Source organism: Mustela putorius, unplaced genomic scaffold (genome assembly GCF_011764305.1).
Source record: "Mustela putorius furo isolate JIRA1106 unplaced genomic scaffold, ASM1176430v1.1 tig00003845_pilon_pilon_pilon, whole genome shotgun sequence".
NCBI lineage: Eukaryota > Metazoa > Chordata > Mammalia > Carnivora > Mustelidae > Mustela > Mustela putorius.
Window position 1 is genome coordinate 34,293,093 of NW_025421998.1, and position 18,631 is coordinate 34,311,723.

General features: G+C 41.3%; 1 protein-coding gene across 4 annotated transcripts in view; it reads left to right on the plus strand.

Annotated features, from left to right (window-relative positions):
* Window positions 1–18,631, plus strand: part of CDK14 (cyclin dependent kinase 14) — a 599,713-nt gene that overhangs the window by 418,558 nt on the left and 162,524 nt on the right. For all 4 annotated transcript variants that reach the window (XM_045062692.1, XM_045062689.1, XM_045062690.1 and 1 more), the window contains one exon: window positions 1,911–1,974. In XM_045062692.1, coding sequence (XP_044918627.1) covers window positions 1,911–1,974 — 64 coding nt within the window. The remainder of the gene's footprint in view (window positions 1–1,910; window positions 1,975–18,631) is intronic.

Here is an 18,631-nt window from a genome sequence, read left to right on the forward strand (position 1 = left end):
GGGAGGGAGAGGACGAGATTCACATTCTGGCTGGACTTTCTGTGGTTTATAAAATCTTTAGAGGGTGTGTGTCAGAAGTGATTGATTGTGATCAAGTCATGATTTTGAGCCGTAAGTTCTTCCCTTTAGTTGGTAAAGTCCCTCACGTCCTTCATGCAGATTTTAGTGGAAACTCAAAGGGGAGCGCTTTCCTCAGTGAGCTCTGCACACTGCCCGCAAGAATGGCTGTCTCCCAGTCTTGAAAGAATCATCGGAGTTCATGAAAGAAAGGGGGAAATGCCTTTTGCAGACACTGTTACTGCAGGAGCTCATGTCAGACAGTGTCTCAGTCTCCTATCCTGTCTTACAGCCCCCTTCCCCAGCCCTCTCGCCTGTCTGCCCACCTCCCACCCAGCCTATCCGTAGATGTGCTTGTGTAGATGTGTAGATATGCTTATTGTGGATGTGTAGATGTGCTTATTACTGTTATGAGTGATTGTGTTTGCAAAATTCATCGGTTACAGTTGAAAAGAATTATATTATCTCATCCCAGAACCCAGTGAGGAACGTAATACATGTTTAATCCCAACTCCCCAGAGTAAGAAGCAGTGAGGGAAGCACTCACTGCGTTTGCCACTCTGATAGGATGCCCCATCTCCCTAGTAAATAAACACACAAATACTCCAAGTTCTGCATTTCCTTATTGCATAGCAGTACCTGCTAATGCTTGGATAGAGTGAATGTGCTGAATTCCCACCCGTGATATCCGCCATTCCTTCTCTTTTGCCAAGTTTCTGACTTTATCTCTTGCCCTTCCTCACCCGTTGGACTGTGCATGTTGGTCCATCGCAGTTTGAGTTACGTACAGCGGGGGGCACCAGATTCTCCCGCATGGCCAGCGCCGCCCTGACCTGAGCCTGTTTTCAAGGGGTATTTTGAATAGTATCTAATACCCAGTGCTTACTCCTGCCAGGTAGTGTTCTCACCACAAGTGAGGTGGGTGCTGTTAGCACCCCCAGTTTACAAAGTCGGGAACTAAAAGCTCAGTTCATTGAGGAAGCTCACTGAGGTTATTTTCTTGGCCATGGTCACATGACTAGTAAGTGTGGGAGAAAGGATTTGAACCCACAGAATCTGTTTCCGGGGTCTGGGCTCTTGGCCCTCCAGTGCCAGTGTTCTCAACTGGTGATCTCCCGTGACCGTGGACCATAACAGCAGCCTGTGGTGGGCCTAGATGTTCGCATGGGGCGAACCTAGTTCTGTGTGAGCTGCAGTTGCCCTTTAATTTCTTCAATCAGACACCGGGGTGGTAGAAAAAGAAATGGGGAAGAAGGTGAAAATGTGGATAACAAAAGGGGAGAGTGTAGAGTGAGGACAGTATGGGGGGGGATGAAGCAATTCTAACCTACATGAAGTTGTTACCTGAAATGAGCAGTGTGGCTAATTGAGAATGAGCTTCCCCAGCTGCCTGTCCTGCCTCTTCGAGACATCGTGATGCTGAGAGAGAGGACGTGGGGGCGAAATGACAGAATTTGGAGAACTGCCAAGCGATGAGACATCTGATGCTGGAGTACAGGACAAAAAGTCATGCAGGAATCACGAGGGACACACATATACTTGATTCAGTTCCATGGAGATGACAGCTGACCGTTGGAGTCCTAAGCCTGCTTGCTAAGTTTGTAGTTGACAAAATGCAGCAGATCTCACTGCCTGCATTCTGCTGCATTTGGTAAAACGCAGACATTCATCTTGGGTGGCTCTTTAGCTTTTAGTATGGGGTTTGTTTTTATTGAAATAAAATCCCTGGCACAGGATCATGGAAAAAAAAATCCAGAGTTTCATCATATGCAGTGTACTGTTTTCTACACTGGAGAATTTTGAGTGCTTTGGAAATAACAAGTCTGTTTCCACAATTTCCTGCTCTCCACTAGGTTCTTGGAACACCAAATGAGGACACGTGGCCTGGAGTTCATTCTTTACCACATTTTAAGCCAGGTATGTTTCATTAATTGCAAATGACTAAGTGCTTCCAATATGCAGAGTGAATATACACATTTTCCCTTCAAGCTTCTGTATTATACTGAGAAAAATTTTGGTTACTTGCTCTTGTATATTCTGCCTATTAGTGGAGTTGTCCTTTGTTTTTACAATTTATTTGTCTGTAAAGATAGAATTAATGACATTCCTTATGAGAGGTTTTCACCACATGTATCTCATTTGAGTTAACTGGCTAATAACGTAGCTGTATCCTCATTGGTTAGGCTGGCATCCGTGTCTACAAAACAGAATTTCCATCGGGGTACTATGATCTGCCTGTGTGACTTCTTGAAACACTACTAGGAAAAGTATTACCTTGTAAAAACGAAAACTTGACATTTTGATTTATTTTTTAAAAACTAGTGATATGTAGTCCACTAACTTGAGTTTTAATATGTAAAATGTTCTGCATGCCTGTCGTACAGCATGCGGTCTTTTTTAATGTGAAATACTTAAACCTCTAAACTGGAAAATCTGAGAGAAAATGCAGACCACTTTTAAAATAAGTTGCCACTTTTTTCCTTCGCCAGTAGATGGCAGTCAAGAAACTTTCAGTTTTAATAATTACACTTAGAGAAAGGATCTGAAATGTGGTAATTTAATTTTTATAGGAAAGATGAAAGGTTTGGAATTGGAAATTTAATAAAAGTCAATGGAGTGAGTTATTGTAAAATAATTCTCTTGGTTTTTTTTTTCTTTTTCCCTGTTACAAAACATGGATTATAAAGTGCAGACCCACCGTAAAATTACTAAAAGGGATTTTATGGAAGATCTCATAGTCCATTATTTAATGAGGGGAAAAGAGCTATGAATAATTTCTGTTATGGAAGCCAAGTTTATTCTCTTGCTCCTCTTCCCCTCTTCTGGGGCACCATCAGGAATAAATTATCAATCCCAAAGAATGACTGAGTTGAGAAACTATTTTTATTCTCAGTATTTTTCTTCTGAAAGTGTACAGTGTGATGAGAGTTTTTCTGTCTTCTTGTGCTGCACCAAGGACTCCTTGTACTTTTACTGAAAATTTTAAGTAACTTCTATGTTCTGGAAGACTATAAAAACCTAACAATTTAAGATGGATTTTTTTCTTCTTTTTTTAACCAAGCAGTAAGTGCCCTCTCACTGCTCCAGCTGTTCCTAATGGAGTCTGGGAACACAGTTGTTTGTAGATGCTCCAATGTGGGCTCTGAGAGAAGGTTAGCTTCCCCATGTTAGTAACTAAAATCTGCGGTCTTGGGAAAATAAAGTAGAGGAGACTACAAAAAGATTTTGAATAAATAAAGTTAGATGCAGAGAGGAATAATTAAGACAGTCATTTGGCCTGCCAAGGTTCTGCACCAGAAAATATGGAGTCATATGTTTATTTTGGTGTGAACAGAATTAACCTCCATCAACAACATACAGAAGCATTTATCAAATGTGTTCTGGAAAGTACTGTGTTGTAGTGCAAGTCAGGCTAACAGACTGGGAACTTCATGAGATCAGGGACTGTGCATAGTTTGTATTTTGGTGTTCAATAAATATTTGTTGCTCTGAATCTACTGAATGTTTAAAACAGTTATCATTTATATGAATTTTCTGGGAAAGACATATATAAATCGGGCTATATATGTTTAAGTTATTTAATATTATGGATAAGTACCATTACAGACACTTAATACATAGAAAGTAATGGAGGCCCAGGAGAATGATGTGTTTAGATGGTGAACGTCGTAGGTGCTGACAGATAAGAAAGATATTTCAGGCAAAGCTTGGGGCTTGTGGGTAAGAGTAGACATAAATATTTCCAAGTTAGCTTGAGAGGTGCCAAAGGGAAGCAAGGTAATAGACTGAGGCAAAGGAAGCAAATCTGTGAATCCTTTCAATCAGCACTTAATTGAATCATCAGGGGAGCCCTTGTCTCTGACCTCCTGGACCTCATCCTCCAGGGGAAGAAGGTACACATTCCCAAAGGGGAAAAACAGCAGGCGAGGGTCTGCCTGTCCCACTCCCACCCCATACCTCCTTATTCTATCCCCCAAAGTATGCCTTAGAAAGTCTGAGGGAAAACAAGAGAATATGAACCTTAAGGACGTAGTTTGTTTTGTTTAGTAGATTTCATTTTTTAGAGAGGTTTTAGCCTCATAGCAGACTTGACAGAAGGTACAGAGGTTTCTCCAATACCCCTGCCCCAACACATGCATAGCCTCTCTGTTATCAACATCTCTCACTACAGTGATACATCTGCTACAGTTTCATGAACTTAAATTGACAGAGCATTATCATCCAAAGTTCATAGTTTATATTAGGGTTCCCTCTCAGTGTCGTATATTCCGTAGGTTTGGACAAATATGGAATGACATACATGTACCATTATAGTGTCCTACAGTGTAGTTTCATTGCCCTAGAAGATCTTCCATGCCCTGCCTGTCATTCCTCCCTCCCCCACCCAACCCCTGGCAACCACCTTTTATTTTTTTTATTGTCTCATAGTTTTGCCTTTTCAAGAATGTCGTAAAGTTGCACTCATACAGGGTGTTGCCCTTTCAGATTGACTTCTTTCACTTATTAATATGCACTTAAGTTGCCTTCACGTTTCCTCGTGGCTTGATAGCTGCTTTCTTCTTAATGTTAAATATTTCATTATCATGGTATATTACAGTTTATTTATCGATTCACCTCCGGAGGGACATCTTGATTGTTTTAAGTTATGGCAATTATGAATAAAGATGCCATAAACACTTGTGGGCAAGTTTTTATGTGGACGTCAGCTTCCAGCTCCTTTTGGCAAATACCAAGGAGTGTGATTGCTCGGTCATACATACTTTGCTTAATTTTTTAATAGCTAATACATTTAAGCAATTCAAGATATCGAACAGTACGAAAAAGGAACATGGTGCAAAGCCTCCCAACCCTTTTTGCCATCTGCCACTTCCTCAGAACCACTGCCCTCAGAGTCCCCCCTCCTTCATTTTATTATTATTATGTTTCTTACCTTTATGTATTTGTAGGAAATGATTAACATTTATACTTTATATTTCTAATATTAAACATAATTTTGTATCTTGCTTGTCTCATTAATGCAGCTCATAGGTCTTCTCATATTACTGCATGGAGGAGGCCAGTGAGGCTCATAGCTGCATTGTTTTCCATTGTATGGATTTAATGTACTCCCTACTTATGGGCTTTTGGGTTGTTTCCAGATTGTTGCTATTATAAATACACACATACACACACACACACACACATACACACATGGGTCACGTGTATACAGATATATGTGATAGATAGATTGCCAGAAGTAGGGTTGAAGAATCAACAAATATATCCAACTATAACTTTGAACACCCTGTCAGATTGTCCAGAAGGATGGTGCCTACTGGCTCTGTTACCAGCAAACACATGAGAACACTGCTTCTCCACTCCACAGGCTACAACCAAACTTTCAGATTTTGCCAATCTGTTAGGTGACAAAAGGAATCTCAACACAATTTTTAATTTCATACTCCTTTTTATGATGAGGTTGAGCATCTTTTGTGTTTCAAGATCACTTTCAAGTTCATCTCTTTTTGCCAATTTACAGTTGAGTTACGTGTTATTTTTTTTTATCAGTTTCTGAGGCTCCTTATGCATTGAAGAAAGCAATTTTGAAAATAATCCTCACTTTCATATCTTGCTTTTCTTGCTTAACTGCATCAATTTTGCCCGAAGAGAAAAAAAAGGTGTAATTGTTGAGAACAATGCAGTCATTATAGTTTTTAGAAGATCAGTTGTTATTAGAGATCTGAGTATAAATCTATATGTATGTACCTTTGAAGGAAAAACTTTTCCGATGGATTATTTTATAGCCATGATCTAGGTAATAAGTAAAGCTAAAAAGCTGAGTCTCGTGGTTTTAACATATTCTAATCTAGGACCTACAAGGTCTTTTTTTTTTTTAATTAACTTACCCTTATAGTTAATTTCTATAGAATAAGTCCAATTTATTAATTCAGCAATATTTATTGAGCACCATTTGCGTGGATAGGAAGCGGGGGTGTTGCAGTGAACAAAACACATGAGATCCCTGACCGGTAGGAGAGATCTATAATACATAAAATATGCAGTATATTAGGTGGCAATGAGTATTCTGGAGGAAAATAGAGCAAGAAATGGGATCAGGAAGTGCCAGGGAAGGTGGCACCTCACAGTTTTAAATTGTAATGTAATCAAGAAGACCTCTCTGAAAAGATGACATTTGAATCAAGGACATAAGAGAGAGAGCCACTAAGATATTTGCAGAATTTCCAGACAGAGAGAACTGCAAATACAAAGGCCCTCCAGTGGGAAGGAAAGAGGAGAGTATAAAATCAGGTCAGAGGCAACAGGCACTGTGCCAGCGGGAGTCCTTCACCCTTTACTCTGAACCAGACAGAAAGTACTGGAAGATTTTGAACAAGGCTGAACATACATGATCTGGGTTGCATTTTACTAAGATTATTCTGTGTCTCGTGCTGAGAAAGGGGGTCCAGGCTCAAGCAGGGAAACCAGCTCAGAGACTGGGACAGGAGTCCAGGAGAGAGATCACGAAATGTGTCGTGAATAAAGTGACTTTACCTTCTCAGTTTCTCTGTTTCAGCAGAAAACTTAATCTGGCTTTCCCTTGGAAAGTATAGCAAAACTAGAGAAACATTTTTAGGAACAATTGCCAAGTATGTAAAAGAACAATTAGATAACAACTGGGTCTTATTCTTTAGTATTTACTCTGTATCCTCTTCTGCTCTTACATTTATGCTGACACCAAATTCTTTAACCACCAAATTCCTTAACCGTTTGTGGGAATTTGCTTACTCCCACAGCAGCCAGGCAGCTGGGACAGGCCATCACTGCATAAAATAAGTAAATATGTAACACACATATGCACACACATACACATACGTGTGTGTGTGTTGCATAGAATAAGGAGTCCAACTGTGGGAGGTGCTGCTTTTCCATCATTTCCTTCTATTTAAATTTCTCTTTAAAGGGCTCCTGGGTGGCTCAGTGGGTTAAAGCCTCTGCCTTCGGCTCAGGTCATGATCTCAGGGTCCTGGGATCGAGCCCTGCATCGGGCTCTCTGCTCAGCAGGGAGCCTGCTTCCTCCTCTCTCTCTCTCTCTCTGCCTGCTTCTCTGCCTACTTGTGATCTCTGTCTTTCAAATAAATAAAATCTTTTAAAAAAATAAATAAAATTTTAAAAAAATTAAAAAAAATTCTCTTTAAAGAAGTGGGAAGTGGGTCTGGTGTTTTGAACCCTATTGCTGTTCTTTTTCTCTTCCCTCACCCTTGGGTTTCTGTAGTATATGGTCTTAAAAGGAGAGGTCTCTCCCTCCCTTTCTTTCTTCTGCCTCCTCCTGCCCCCCCCCCACCTTATATCAGAGCACTTCTTTTATCACCAAGCTCAGGATGCTTGCTATGGGCCAGCCCCAGAGGTAAGAGGTTGTTCTTAGCACTTCGGTGATTCTGTGACCTCTGACTGGATTCATCACAGGCCAAGCCCCATTCCCTGACAAAAAGTAAAAGTCCACTGTAAAATTAGGACAATTTTCCTTTCACTTGTTTCATAGTTACTCAGGAATGGGATACTTCTGCGTAATACTCTGTGCCTCAGTTTCCCTCTGAGATAGTAAGAGGCTTTCCCTTGTGAGTCCCAGGATCACTTTCTCCTGCCTGCTTTGCCCGCTGCTACTTTACATCGACAGAGGCAACTGGCTTCTGTGTCTCTGGTGAAATGATACTGGAAATTCTTTGTTGGATAACACAGACTTAGCATTAATATATTTTTTAAAGATTTTATTTATTATTTGGCAGAGAGACACACAGTGAGAGAGGGAACCAAGCAGGGGCAGAGGGAGAAGGAGAAGCAGACTCCCCACTGAGCAGAAGCCCAATTCCGGACTCAGTCCCAGGAGCCCAGGATAATGACCTGAGCTGAAGGCAGGTGCTTAAAGACTGAGCCACCCAGGCGCCCCAGCATTAATATTTTTTAAAAAACACAAAAAACACATCTTGCGTGCATACTTGATGTGTTGCTTGGGTTTTGCAGAATTGTGGTCATTCCTAAATCAGGGTAGAACATAGGGAGACATTGGAGGCTCTCCAGGCTGGTAAAAATGGGCAGGTGATTGAGGATGCTGAAAAAACACTGAAATTTCCTCCTCTGGAGAAAAACCCTTGGTTGGGAGACAAGCACTGTTTTGTTTGTGCTGTAACTGTTTAAGCAAATGGAACATTAAAGCTGGAAGACACTTCAGGGGCATCCAGTTCTGCTCTCTCCCTTATAAGGTTAGGAACCCAAGGCCAGGGATGTTAAAGGATTTCTCTGAAGTTAGTGAAAGAGGTGGAAATAGATCCCAGGTCTTCCTGGGTTTCCGTCCACTGTTCTTTTTTTCAGCATACATCATGGAAGATCATGCTACTGGACCTGAGCAAGAAGACTATACTGTGATTTCTCACTGACCTTTTTCCAATGAGCATCTTATTGACCATCAGTCTATAAAGAAAATAGCAAAAAACTAGAAGGTATCTGATCTCTGTATCTAGTGAACTACATAGAACCACAATTATCACTTTGTTTAAAGTAGTTTGGCCTCTGGGTGCCTGGGTGGTTCAGTCGGTTAAGCATCAGACTCTGATTTCCGCTCAGGTCATGATCTCAGGGTCATGATCTTAGGGTGGTGAGATCATGTTTCACGTTGGGCTCCATGCTGGGTGTGGATCCCACTTAAGATCCTCTGTCTCCCTCTGCCCCTCCCCATTCTATTCTCTCTCTCTCATAAACAAACAAACAAACAAATGTAGTTTGGCCTCAAAATAACATGTAGACTCCATGTGTGATACTTTTATTCATCTCTTAAGTGCTTCCAACAAAAGGGCATTCAACGGCATTCCATTAATGACAGATTGTTATTCAGGAGTTTAAAAAAGAAGGGTGCTTTTGGGAAGAAAAAAAATGTTGCTAGACCAGAAGCAATTAAAACTAATAAAATTTAGACTAAAATAAATCTGTGTTCCCAAATCAAGCAAGAGGACAGAGCATTTCTAAAGTGGTTCTGTTATTCTGAAGAGAAAGGTATCTAGTACAAGAGACTGATTACAGAAGATTTGATGAATATTTTTTCAATTTTTTCAATAAACAAAGTGAGATGAAAGAAGAACTTGCCATTGGAGGCAAATTACAGAATGGTAGTATTTGTGTAAGCCCACAGACATATTGACCTTGAAGGCAACATTTAAATATAGACTTAGTTACAAACACAAAGACAAATTCCATACGCTTTCACTTAAATGTGGAGCGTTACTAAACAGGCAGTGGGCAGGGGATGGATTGAATGGGTGACGAGTGTTATATGTAAGGGATAAATCGCTAAATTCTGCTCCGGGAACTAATACTACACTGTATGTTAACTAACTGGAATTTAAGTACAAACTTGAAAAAATAAAAAATAAAATGAATGAATAAATAAAAAGCAGAAGCAGACCCATAAATACAGAGGGCAGACCGATGTTTACCAGAGGGATGGTGTAGGGAGGTGAGCAAAATGAGTCAAGAGAAGAGCGGGAGATACAGGCTTCTGGTTATGGAGTGAGGAAGTCACAGGATAAAAGGTACAACCATAGGGAATATAGTCCATTATAATAGTATTGTTTGAAGACAGGTGGCCACTATGCTTGTGGTGAGCATAGCATTAATGTATAGAGATACTGAATTTTGTTGTCCACCTGAAATCAATCTAACATTGTGTATGTGTGTGTCAACAATACTTAAATTTTTTTTAAAAGAAAGGATAAAAGAGTATGCACAGAGCATCGGAATAATAAAAAAGAGATTAGAGGTTAAAAATAGAGATAGATAAATATGGGCTTAGTTGTACTAATGTTTTGTAATGAGGGAAAGAACTTCTCCTCCAGTCCTGCCTATTCACAGGCATGACTGGGGCTCAAAAACCAGATCTAGACTTAATTCCAGCGAGAAGATGTAAATTATTTCAGAAATAGGATGCTATGCTGATAACACCTTACCTTTTATGTTGTATTCTATTATTTACAAAGCACTTTTATATGTTGCTTCAAGTGGTATTTAGAATAACTCTGAGTTATGAGAAGAATGTTTTTGCCTTAAAACTGTTGTCCCATTTTACAGACAAGAAAGCGAGGCTCAGAGAGATTGTGTGGCTTGCCCAAGGCTCTATCTCAGGGATGTAGCAGAGCCAAAACTCAATCCTGGTCTTTCAGCCCCCGGTCTGGTAGTCCCACCCATGCCTGTGCCTGCCTTTCAATGGGTTTCCCTAACTGCAAACACAGGGGCATGAGGGAGAATTGTCCATCTCTCCTCAGCCCTGCCTTGTGGCATCTTGGAAAAGATCTGTACCTTCTTGTGGATACCAGAAGCAGCCTCTTCCCCCTTTAAGCTGTGCTTCCAATAAATTGCAGCTCCGAATTGCCCCCGTGGATGTCTACCTTCAGACGTGCAGTCCTTAGTACGTATTATGGGAATTGCCCGGTTTCCTGATTTGCAGCACTAAGGAAGCTTGGACTCTTAGCCTTGATTCGCTCTCTTGGCTTTTTCCCTAGTCTTTAAGAAGGTAGTGGAAAAGCTGTGGAAGCAGCAGAAGTTGTTGTGTGGGACATTCAGTGCGGGAGGGTGGAAAGGAGGGCATCTTCATGCCAAGATGTTGCCCTGCAGAGACCACACCTTCAGTCAAGGGATCCTTGTGGATGTGCAGAGACCTATTCCTTGCTCTTCCAGAAGAATGGTGTCTGCTCCATCCAGCTCACAAAATCCTGTGGGATTTAAATGAGATAATCTATTCTTTTTACATTCTCTTTATTGCTTTGTGTTTACTTATATTCTGCCTCTTTTTAAGATTTGAGCTAGCTGTATAATTGATATAAAAATGCTTTTAAACTGCTAAGGGAATGTAACTACAAAATATTTTGGACCATTTATAGTGTCCTCTGCCTGGTATTTCCTTTCCCACTTGCCATTTATGCTTTATCTCAAGAATTGCTTTTTATGTCTTTCTTTAAATTGATTGATAGCAGTGGCAATAATCATGGGTTACATCTGGATATACAAGGGTGTGACTATAATGGTTGTAAAAATGGACTTTAAAAATTATTATGCAAATATCTGATTCTTATCTCAGATTTTATTGCTAAAATTGTGGATCTGCCTGACCCAAGGCTTAGGACAGTTAGACTCTCTCCACCCACCATCAACCACCACCTTCTCCAACTTTACGGTTCCTCCTACCACCAGTAAATGGCACTCTGGTCACACAGTGAAAATGCCTGTTAATCAGTAAATTTATGAATGACATGAACTCTGTAGATGGAAGAAGTTTCAGCGAAGGTTCACCATAGCAAGAAGGGCAGAATGCCTTTACTTCCTTATTCTCTGATTATGGCAGTCATGCTGGGAGGTTGCTGGTAGCTGCAGGCGGGAGAGAGTGTGCCCACATGGAGAGGCCACATTCAGTCAGCAGTAACGGGCCTCACAGACTCTTATGGCTTGGATTCTTAGCGAGTGCTGGGTACCAGGCAGCGTTGTAGACGCTGAAGACACAGTCATGAGTGAAGCAGACAAACCTCTTTCCATGTGGAGCTTATGTGTTCACAGAGAGACAGGAGACAGATTACAGGTCAGTGTGGCTGGAATAGTGTGGCCACCAACAGCCGCAGATGATTCAGAGGGGTGGGTTCTGGAAGGCCAAGGTGAGGAGTTGGGGTTTTATTTGAAATGCAAGAAGAATCACGGAGCAGGGAAGGTTTTTGATCAAGGAAGGAAATTGATGTTTTATGTTTTCAGAAGGACCCACTGGCTATAAAAAGTCATGGGCTGATTTTAGAGATGAAAAGAGGCCTTGGCCTCATGTGTGAAGTCCTCTTGATTGGGCGTTTCTGTCTGTAGTTCTGCATTGAGAAGGGTCTATAATGGCAAGTTGGACTTGGGGGAAATTATTCATAGCAGTTAGCAGAGATGCCACAGTCATGGAGAATAGAGCTGACCAAGGATCAGATATGAAGTAAGTCCTAGAAGTGGCCAGTGCTATAAAATAAAAATAAGGGGGCACCTGGGTGGCTTAGTCAGTTAAGCATCTGACTCTTTTTTTTTTTTTTAAAGATTTATTTATTTGACAGAGAGAAATCACAAGTAGACAGAGAGGCAGCCAGAGAGAGAGAGAGAGGGAAGCAGGCTCCCCGCTGAGCAGAGAGCCCGATGCGGGACTCGATCCCAGGACCCTGAGATCATGACCTGAGCCGAAGGCAGCGGCCCAATCCACTGAGCCACCCAGGCACCCCAAGCATCTGACTCTTAATTTCCGCTCAGGTCATGATCTCAGGGTCGTGAGATCGAGCCTCACATCCAACTTCACGCTCAGTGCAGAGTCAGCTTGAGATTCGCTCTTCCTCTGCCCCTCCCCCCATTTATGTGCTCTAAATAAATAAATCAAATCTTTAAAAGAAAGAAAGAAAGAAAGAAAGAACCAAAAAGTTTGATAATCACTCAACACCGTAAAGTAATAATTCCATTCCTCCCCAGTAAGCAGACCTATGGGCGGGGATTATCTTTATAAATTGCAGAAACCTGTTCCATTGCAAAGTGGGGACTATCTGTACTGATTTTCTCTGTATCTGCTTGAAGAATTTCCCATGTATTTTCACTAGAGGGCATCCGTAGTGATGGAGACACCAGCAGAGTGTCCAGAAAATGCCAGAGAAGATGGAATAAGATTACAATTTTAAGGAGAAATAAAGTTCTTCCGATCACAGCCTTATCAAAACAAAACAGAACAAAATCTTAAGTAGGCGAGTTTCATTACTCTCACTCTTGGAGTTTTGTAAAGATTCAGTTGGGGCATTATCCACACCTCATCTCACCAAGGTTGATACGGCATGCCAGTCACCAAATAAAGATTTCCCCATCCCTTCAGTAATCCTGCTGTCCCCTTCCCACCCTCCGAAAGAGCTAATATCCTTGCATACAGTCCAGTGTGTGTGATTTGGTTAAAACCACGTCTAAGAAAAGAATTAGAGATTCAGCCTGAGAGTGAGAACAGAGTCCAATGAAGACAAGGATAACTTTCAAGGTACTGAAAGAACTGTCAGCTCTTTAGAAATGGCAGGCTTGAGTTGTTACATACCATAAACCAGCTGTACACTTGTTATGGCTTTCTTTGGTTTATAACATGATGTTTTATATTTATCCTGCACACAGTAAGTATAACTAGAAATCTATGCATTGGAAAAGGTCCTCCATGTCTCCTGACCCTGAACTTTTAAACATCTTTCCAAAAACTTTTAAAAAAAAAATAAGAAGAAGATCTTAGGAACGGGGGACAGGGAATTGGAAGTTTAGATCTAAAACAAGACAAGTTGATTCCTGTGTTCAAGTTGGGTCTTGAGCCGAGTACATTGAGTAGTTCACTGTTTCCCCAGGGAAGGAGTGGGACCCCACAGACCTAAGCTGTGCATAGTTAACCATCCTGAGGAGTAATTCCACTGTGAGATTCATGACTAAGTGATTGAACCAAGGGTAGGAGGAAGGTAGGATTTTCTCTTTTCTGTCCCTGGGACTTTAGAGGCACATGGACAACAGTGTTTGTAACCTGAGAATTTGTGTACAATTTTCAGCATTTGAAAATTCTTAGACAGGATAATGACTGAAAATTGAAGTGCTCATTGGTTTGTGATGCTATTTGTGTTGTATTGTTTTTGACACTTTGCCAAATGTTTTCCTGTGAATTACCCTCTTAGGAAGGCAGGTAGGCAGGAAGATAAATGTAGCTGAAGATCCGTGAGGAAAGCCCCACAAGGTAGCACTGAGCCAGAATCACACGGAACAGTCAGTTCCGCCACGACAGGGCTCAAAACAAACCAACCCAATGCCGGTGCCAAACCCAGATGAGTATCTGTGAGTTTCTCGAGCCTGTGTGGTGAGCTGGGTTTCAGCTGATCTTGTCTGCATTCTGCAGGGTTCACCTCCAAGATGCAAGGCCAGGTTCTGGTCTCACCACACATCTTGCATCCTCCTTGGAGCGACAGCTCTGAAATAATGCTCTGCCTGTGACAAGAGACAGGAAGAGCACAGTGCACAGACACATTTAAACCTGCACTGTGTCAATACCACTGACATCCATTATTCACACCAAATATCATCTCCACGGGGCAGGGAAGGGAGGGTGGGGAGAGGGGCAAGAAGAAATATTTCCTGGATACTAATCTAATCTCCCAGATTAGAGTTTATGACTTCTAGGCTGATCAGCTACTCCTGGCTAACCTAAGTGACTCAGGGCCTTGATTTGTTTAAAACACTTTTTGGGGCCATTATCATAGGGATTATACAGGACAAATAGACACGGCTAGGGTATAATACCTCGTATAGAGGTGAAAGCAAAAATCTTGATTTATGTATGATGCAAAGAATATTTTACACCCAGATACTCAAGTAAGATAAACTGACTACTAATGATTGGCTCAGTTTTAAGATCAGATGAAAGTTCCTTCACTTGTGCTTGTCCTCGATACAGTGCTGTCAGAATGTTTTTTTAGCTACCAGACAATAATGTTTGCAATGGAGATTATTAAGGAAGGACACCATGGTGTAGCTACATAGTGCTTTCACCTCTACAGCCAGCTTGGTAAACCCAACTAATAATCTCCTGACTGCTAAAAAGAACAATTGCTATTCTCTCAGTGCTCATCCTTGCCCTCCATGAGTGCATTAAAATCACAGACTTACCTATAAGGAGTTAGAAAAGTATTGAAATGTCTGTGATTTTTGTCATTTCTTTATTGCCTCAGAAGGGGTACTTGAGGATAGCTTGAGTATTTACTCTTCCTAGAGTAACACTGCTTTCCCACGTACAGTATGTCTGCCTCGTAGATGTAGAACTTTACCGTACGAGATGGTCGGTTTTTCAAGCATATCAATAGTAGTTGTGATAATAGTAGTCATAGCTAGCAGTTATTAAATGTTTCCTGTGCATCAGACACTCTTACCAGCTCTTGAGGTGCATTTCCTGATGGAATGCTCACAGTAACTGAGGTAAAGTACTGCTGTTACTCCCATATAGGGGAGTGGAGGCACCAAAAGAGATTTTTTTTTTTTTTTAAGTATTATGTCCAAGGTTACTAGAACTGGGAAGACATGGTCTGGCACTTCCTGTAAACACAAGACAGATTCGTTTTCCTAGACAAAAGGTTAAGGCACTGACTGCCTACGGAAAGTGCGTTGGGAGTGAAAAGAGTACGTTTGTGTGCATGCTTTTTTAAAGAGCTCTTTTAGCTTTACAGCAAAACTGAGGGAAGACACAGAAATTGCCCATACATACCCTGTGTGTGCACACAGTCCCAGCCTCCCCGGTATCAACATGCCTCACGAGAACGGGCCGTCTCTTAGAATTGCTGATCCTACATTGCCCCATCATTATAACCGAGAGTTCATTAGAGTTTACTCCTGGTGAGCAAATGTATAGTGTGGGTGTGGACCAATGTATAATTTCATGTATTCACCTTTACAGTATCATACAAAGTAATTTCACAGCCCTGAGAAATCCTCTGTGCTCTGCCCACTCCTCCCTTCCAGCACAGAGGATTTCTCAGGGCTGTCTTTCTACTGTCTTTGTAGTTCTGCCTGTTCCAGAATGTCAGCTCGTTGGAAGCATGCTGTTTTATATTGATGGCTAAAGGACCTTTGTGCTCTGTTGTGCTGCTGCAGGCTTAGTATATGGTTGAGGTCCAACTTCAAGTCTTTGCCAGTGGAGACACAGAGGGGTGTCCTGGTATAGTGACGAAGAGCATGGACTCCACCTCTAGCTGGGTTCAAATCCGGCTCTGCCACATGGGAGCTATATAACACCATCAAGGTGCCCAGTGTCTCACTACCTCAGTTTCTCTGTGTGTAAGGTATAAGGTAGAGATGACCATAGCCCCTCGCCCACAGTGTTGTCATGAGGACTAAAGTGAGTGCATATTTTCAAACTACTTAACATACAGAAAATGTTTGCTAAATATCTAATAGGAGGCTTGGGTAGCCCAGCTCTTTGGGAAGGGACGGTAGACTAGGAGCAGAGTCCTCTCTCAGCCTGTCCCAGTAGCCTGCATCATGGCCTCAGGCGACTCAACCTTTCCAACCTCAGTTTACTCCTGTAAAAAGAAGTTCTTAGACCCCCTGATTGTTCACACTGCCCCTGAAGGTGCTGAGCTCCCCCTTCCTGATCTCTTTCTCGCTTAGGGAAGTCTAGATGAAGGGTGGGTGGGGGCACATGGAGAATGAGACACAGAATCTTTCCTCTCCTTTGTTTTCTGGGCACTGTGAAGACATGATTTGTGAACAGTACACTTTAAACTTGCAAGAATGCCTGTGGTTGAACTTTCCTAGAGAAAGACATCTTCTGGGGAAGAGAAACCTTCCTTGACTTTTAAATTGGATAGTTTGAAAAACTCAAACTATCCAATTTGAGGACTGCGCATTCACAAAGCCTCAGTTGTACACATGTCCGAAAAGCCAAGCCATCAGAAGTAAAAATATTTAATGAAGTAGGAGAGTGTTTGTTTCTAGAAGTTGCTAAGAGATTACTCATTTTAAAACAACCACGTTTGGGAATTAAAAGATGATTTGCCACAGCTGGAGTAGGTCACGTTACTTCCGTCTCCTGCATGCACCATCTGAAGGTGGCTGCCAAGCATTTTGAGGTGGCCATCGGGGACAGCATCAGGACAGTGCAGTTCTGTTCAGCATGAATGTGTCATGCCAGAGCCTCATGGATAACATTCAAGGTGTGCCAGATCTCAGTCATTATGTATTTTGGGGCTATCAAGTATGTTAAAGCTGTGACTTGCAGGTGTGTGAACATGTGTTTTATTTATGTATCATTTCCAAAATGCCTGTTTAGGGGGCACCTGGGTGGCTTAGTCGTTAAGCATCTGCCTTCAGCTTGGGTCATGATTCCAGGGTCCTGGGACCGAGTCCCACGTCAGGCTTCCTGCTCAGAGGGGAGTCTGCTTCTCCCTCTCCCACTCCCTTTCCTTCTGCCTGATGTTCTCCTGTTCATGCTCACTCTCTCTCTCCCTCTCTCTATCAAATAAATAAATAACCTCTTTTAAAAAATAAAAATTAAAATATCTGTTTAGGTCACTCTGCTTTTTTGGAGTTGAGAGATCTAACATCCCCATATTTTGGAACAAGTTTAGCCCTCTCCATCTGGGGTAAACTCTCCTCTTCTGTATAGGAATTCTGCTTTACTTCTGTTTTAAAAACTATAAATAGGGGTGCCTGGGTGGCTCAGTGGGTTGAAGCCTCTACATTCAGCTCAGGTCATGATCCCAGGGTCCTGGGATCAAGCCCTGCATTGGGCTCTCTGCTCAGCGGGGAACCTGCTTCCTCCTCTCTCTCTGCCTGCCTCTCTGCCTACTTGTGATCTCTATCAAATAAATAAATAAAATCTTCTAAAAAAAACTATAAATAGTTTAAATCCAGCTTATCTGTCTCAATCAGACTATCAACTGAAGTGTTCACTGCTGGCTTGGCTTTCCTAATAATAACAGTGAAAGTTGCATAAAAATTCTTCTGCATACTTGTCAATAGAGTTTTCTTCTATTGATAATCCATTAGTATTGGTGCTGTGATTTATTGTAGGCTGCTTATGACCATATATGTTTTGTGCACTGCTGTATATCCACAGGGCCTAGAACAGGGCCTAGCAAACAGTAGGCACATAATAAATATTTGTAGAACAAACGAGAGAATGAAGGAATACTCATGTCTCCTATCCTAAAGGATTTAAGAATATTATACATTACTTAAGGAATAAGAGTGATTGTTTGAAATCTCACTAGCACGATCCATAACTATGTTTGTTGTTGACTTTCTAAAGGACCAGAGCCCTTCTGCTTCACTGAAACAATCCTGAGAAGGGCCTCAGGTTCACCACCCCTGCCAGGTGATACAATGACCACAGCTCTTTGCTGAAATTCTTACTACTTTTCTTACAAGCTCAGTAAGAAAGACTAAATGTATTTTAAAATATAAAACAAAATTTTTAATTGTGAACGTTTGAATATATTGTTGAGAGGAGTTAATTATCAAGCACATCCAACATTTCCTGTGGCATTTTGGACATGCTCATTTTTATACTGATTTATTGACTTATGAAACACTTGTTTGGTGATATTATTTATGTTGGATGATATTAAATCTGTTTACAAGAGGTATGCCAAAGTCTTAGACTTGTAAGTTCTCATCTCTGTTGCCACCTCTCCCAAAAAAGAAAGAAAAGCGATAGCTTACAAATCCTGATTTCACCTCTCAAGTCCTTCGAACATATTTGGGGTTTCTAATTTGTTGATTGATGTAACTGTTTACTCATATGTTTTCCTGTTATTGAAGTTAGAAACCATAGCAGTGTCCTGTAAGATACAAGCCAAAAAAAAAAAAAAAAAAAAAAAAAAAAAAAAAAGGGTGAGAAGGAAATGAGGGGAATACAAATTAAAGCTATTTTCCTGATGGATCCAGGTCTTCCCTATAAGCGAATGAGTACCTTCCAGTTTAGGTTTTCTCTTCCTGTGGGTTCCAGTCTGCTTTCCTAATGCCCGAAGCCACTGCGGTTATAGGTTTT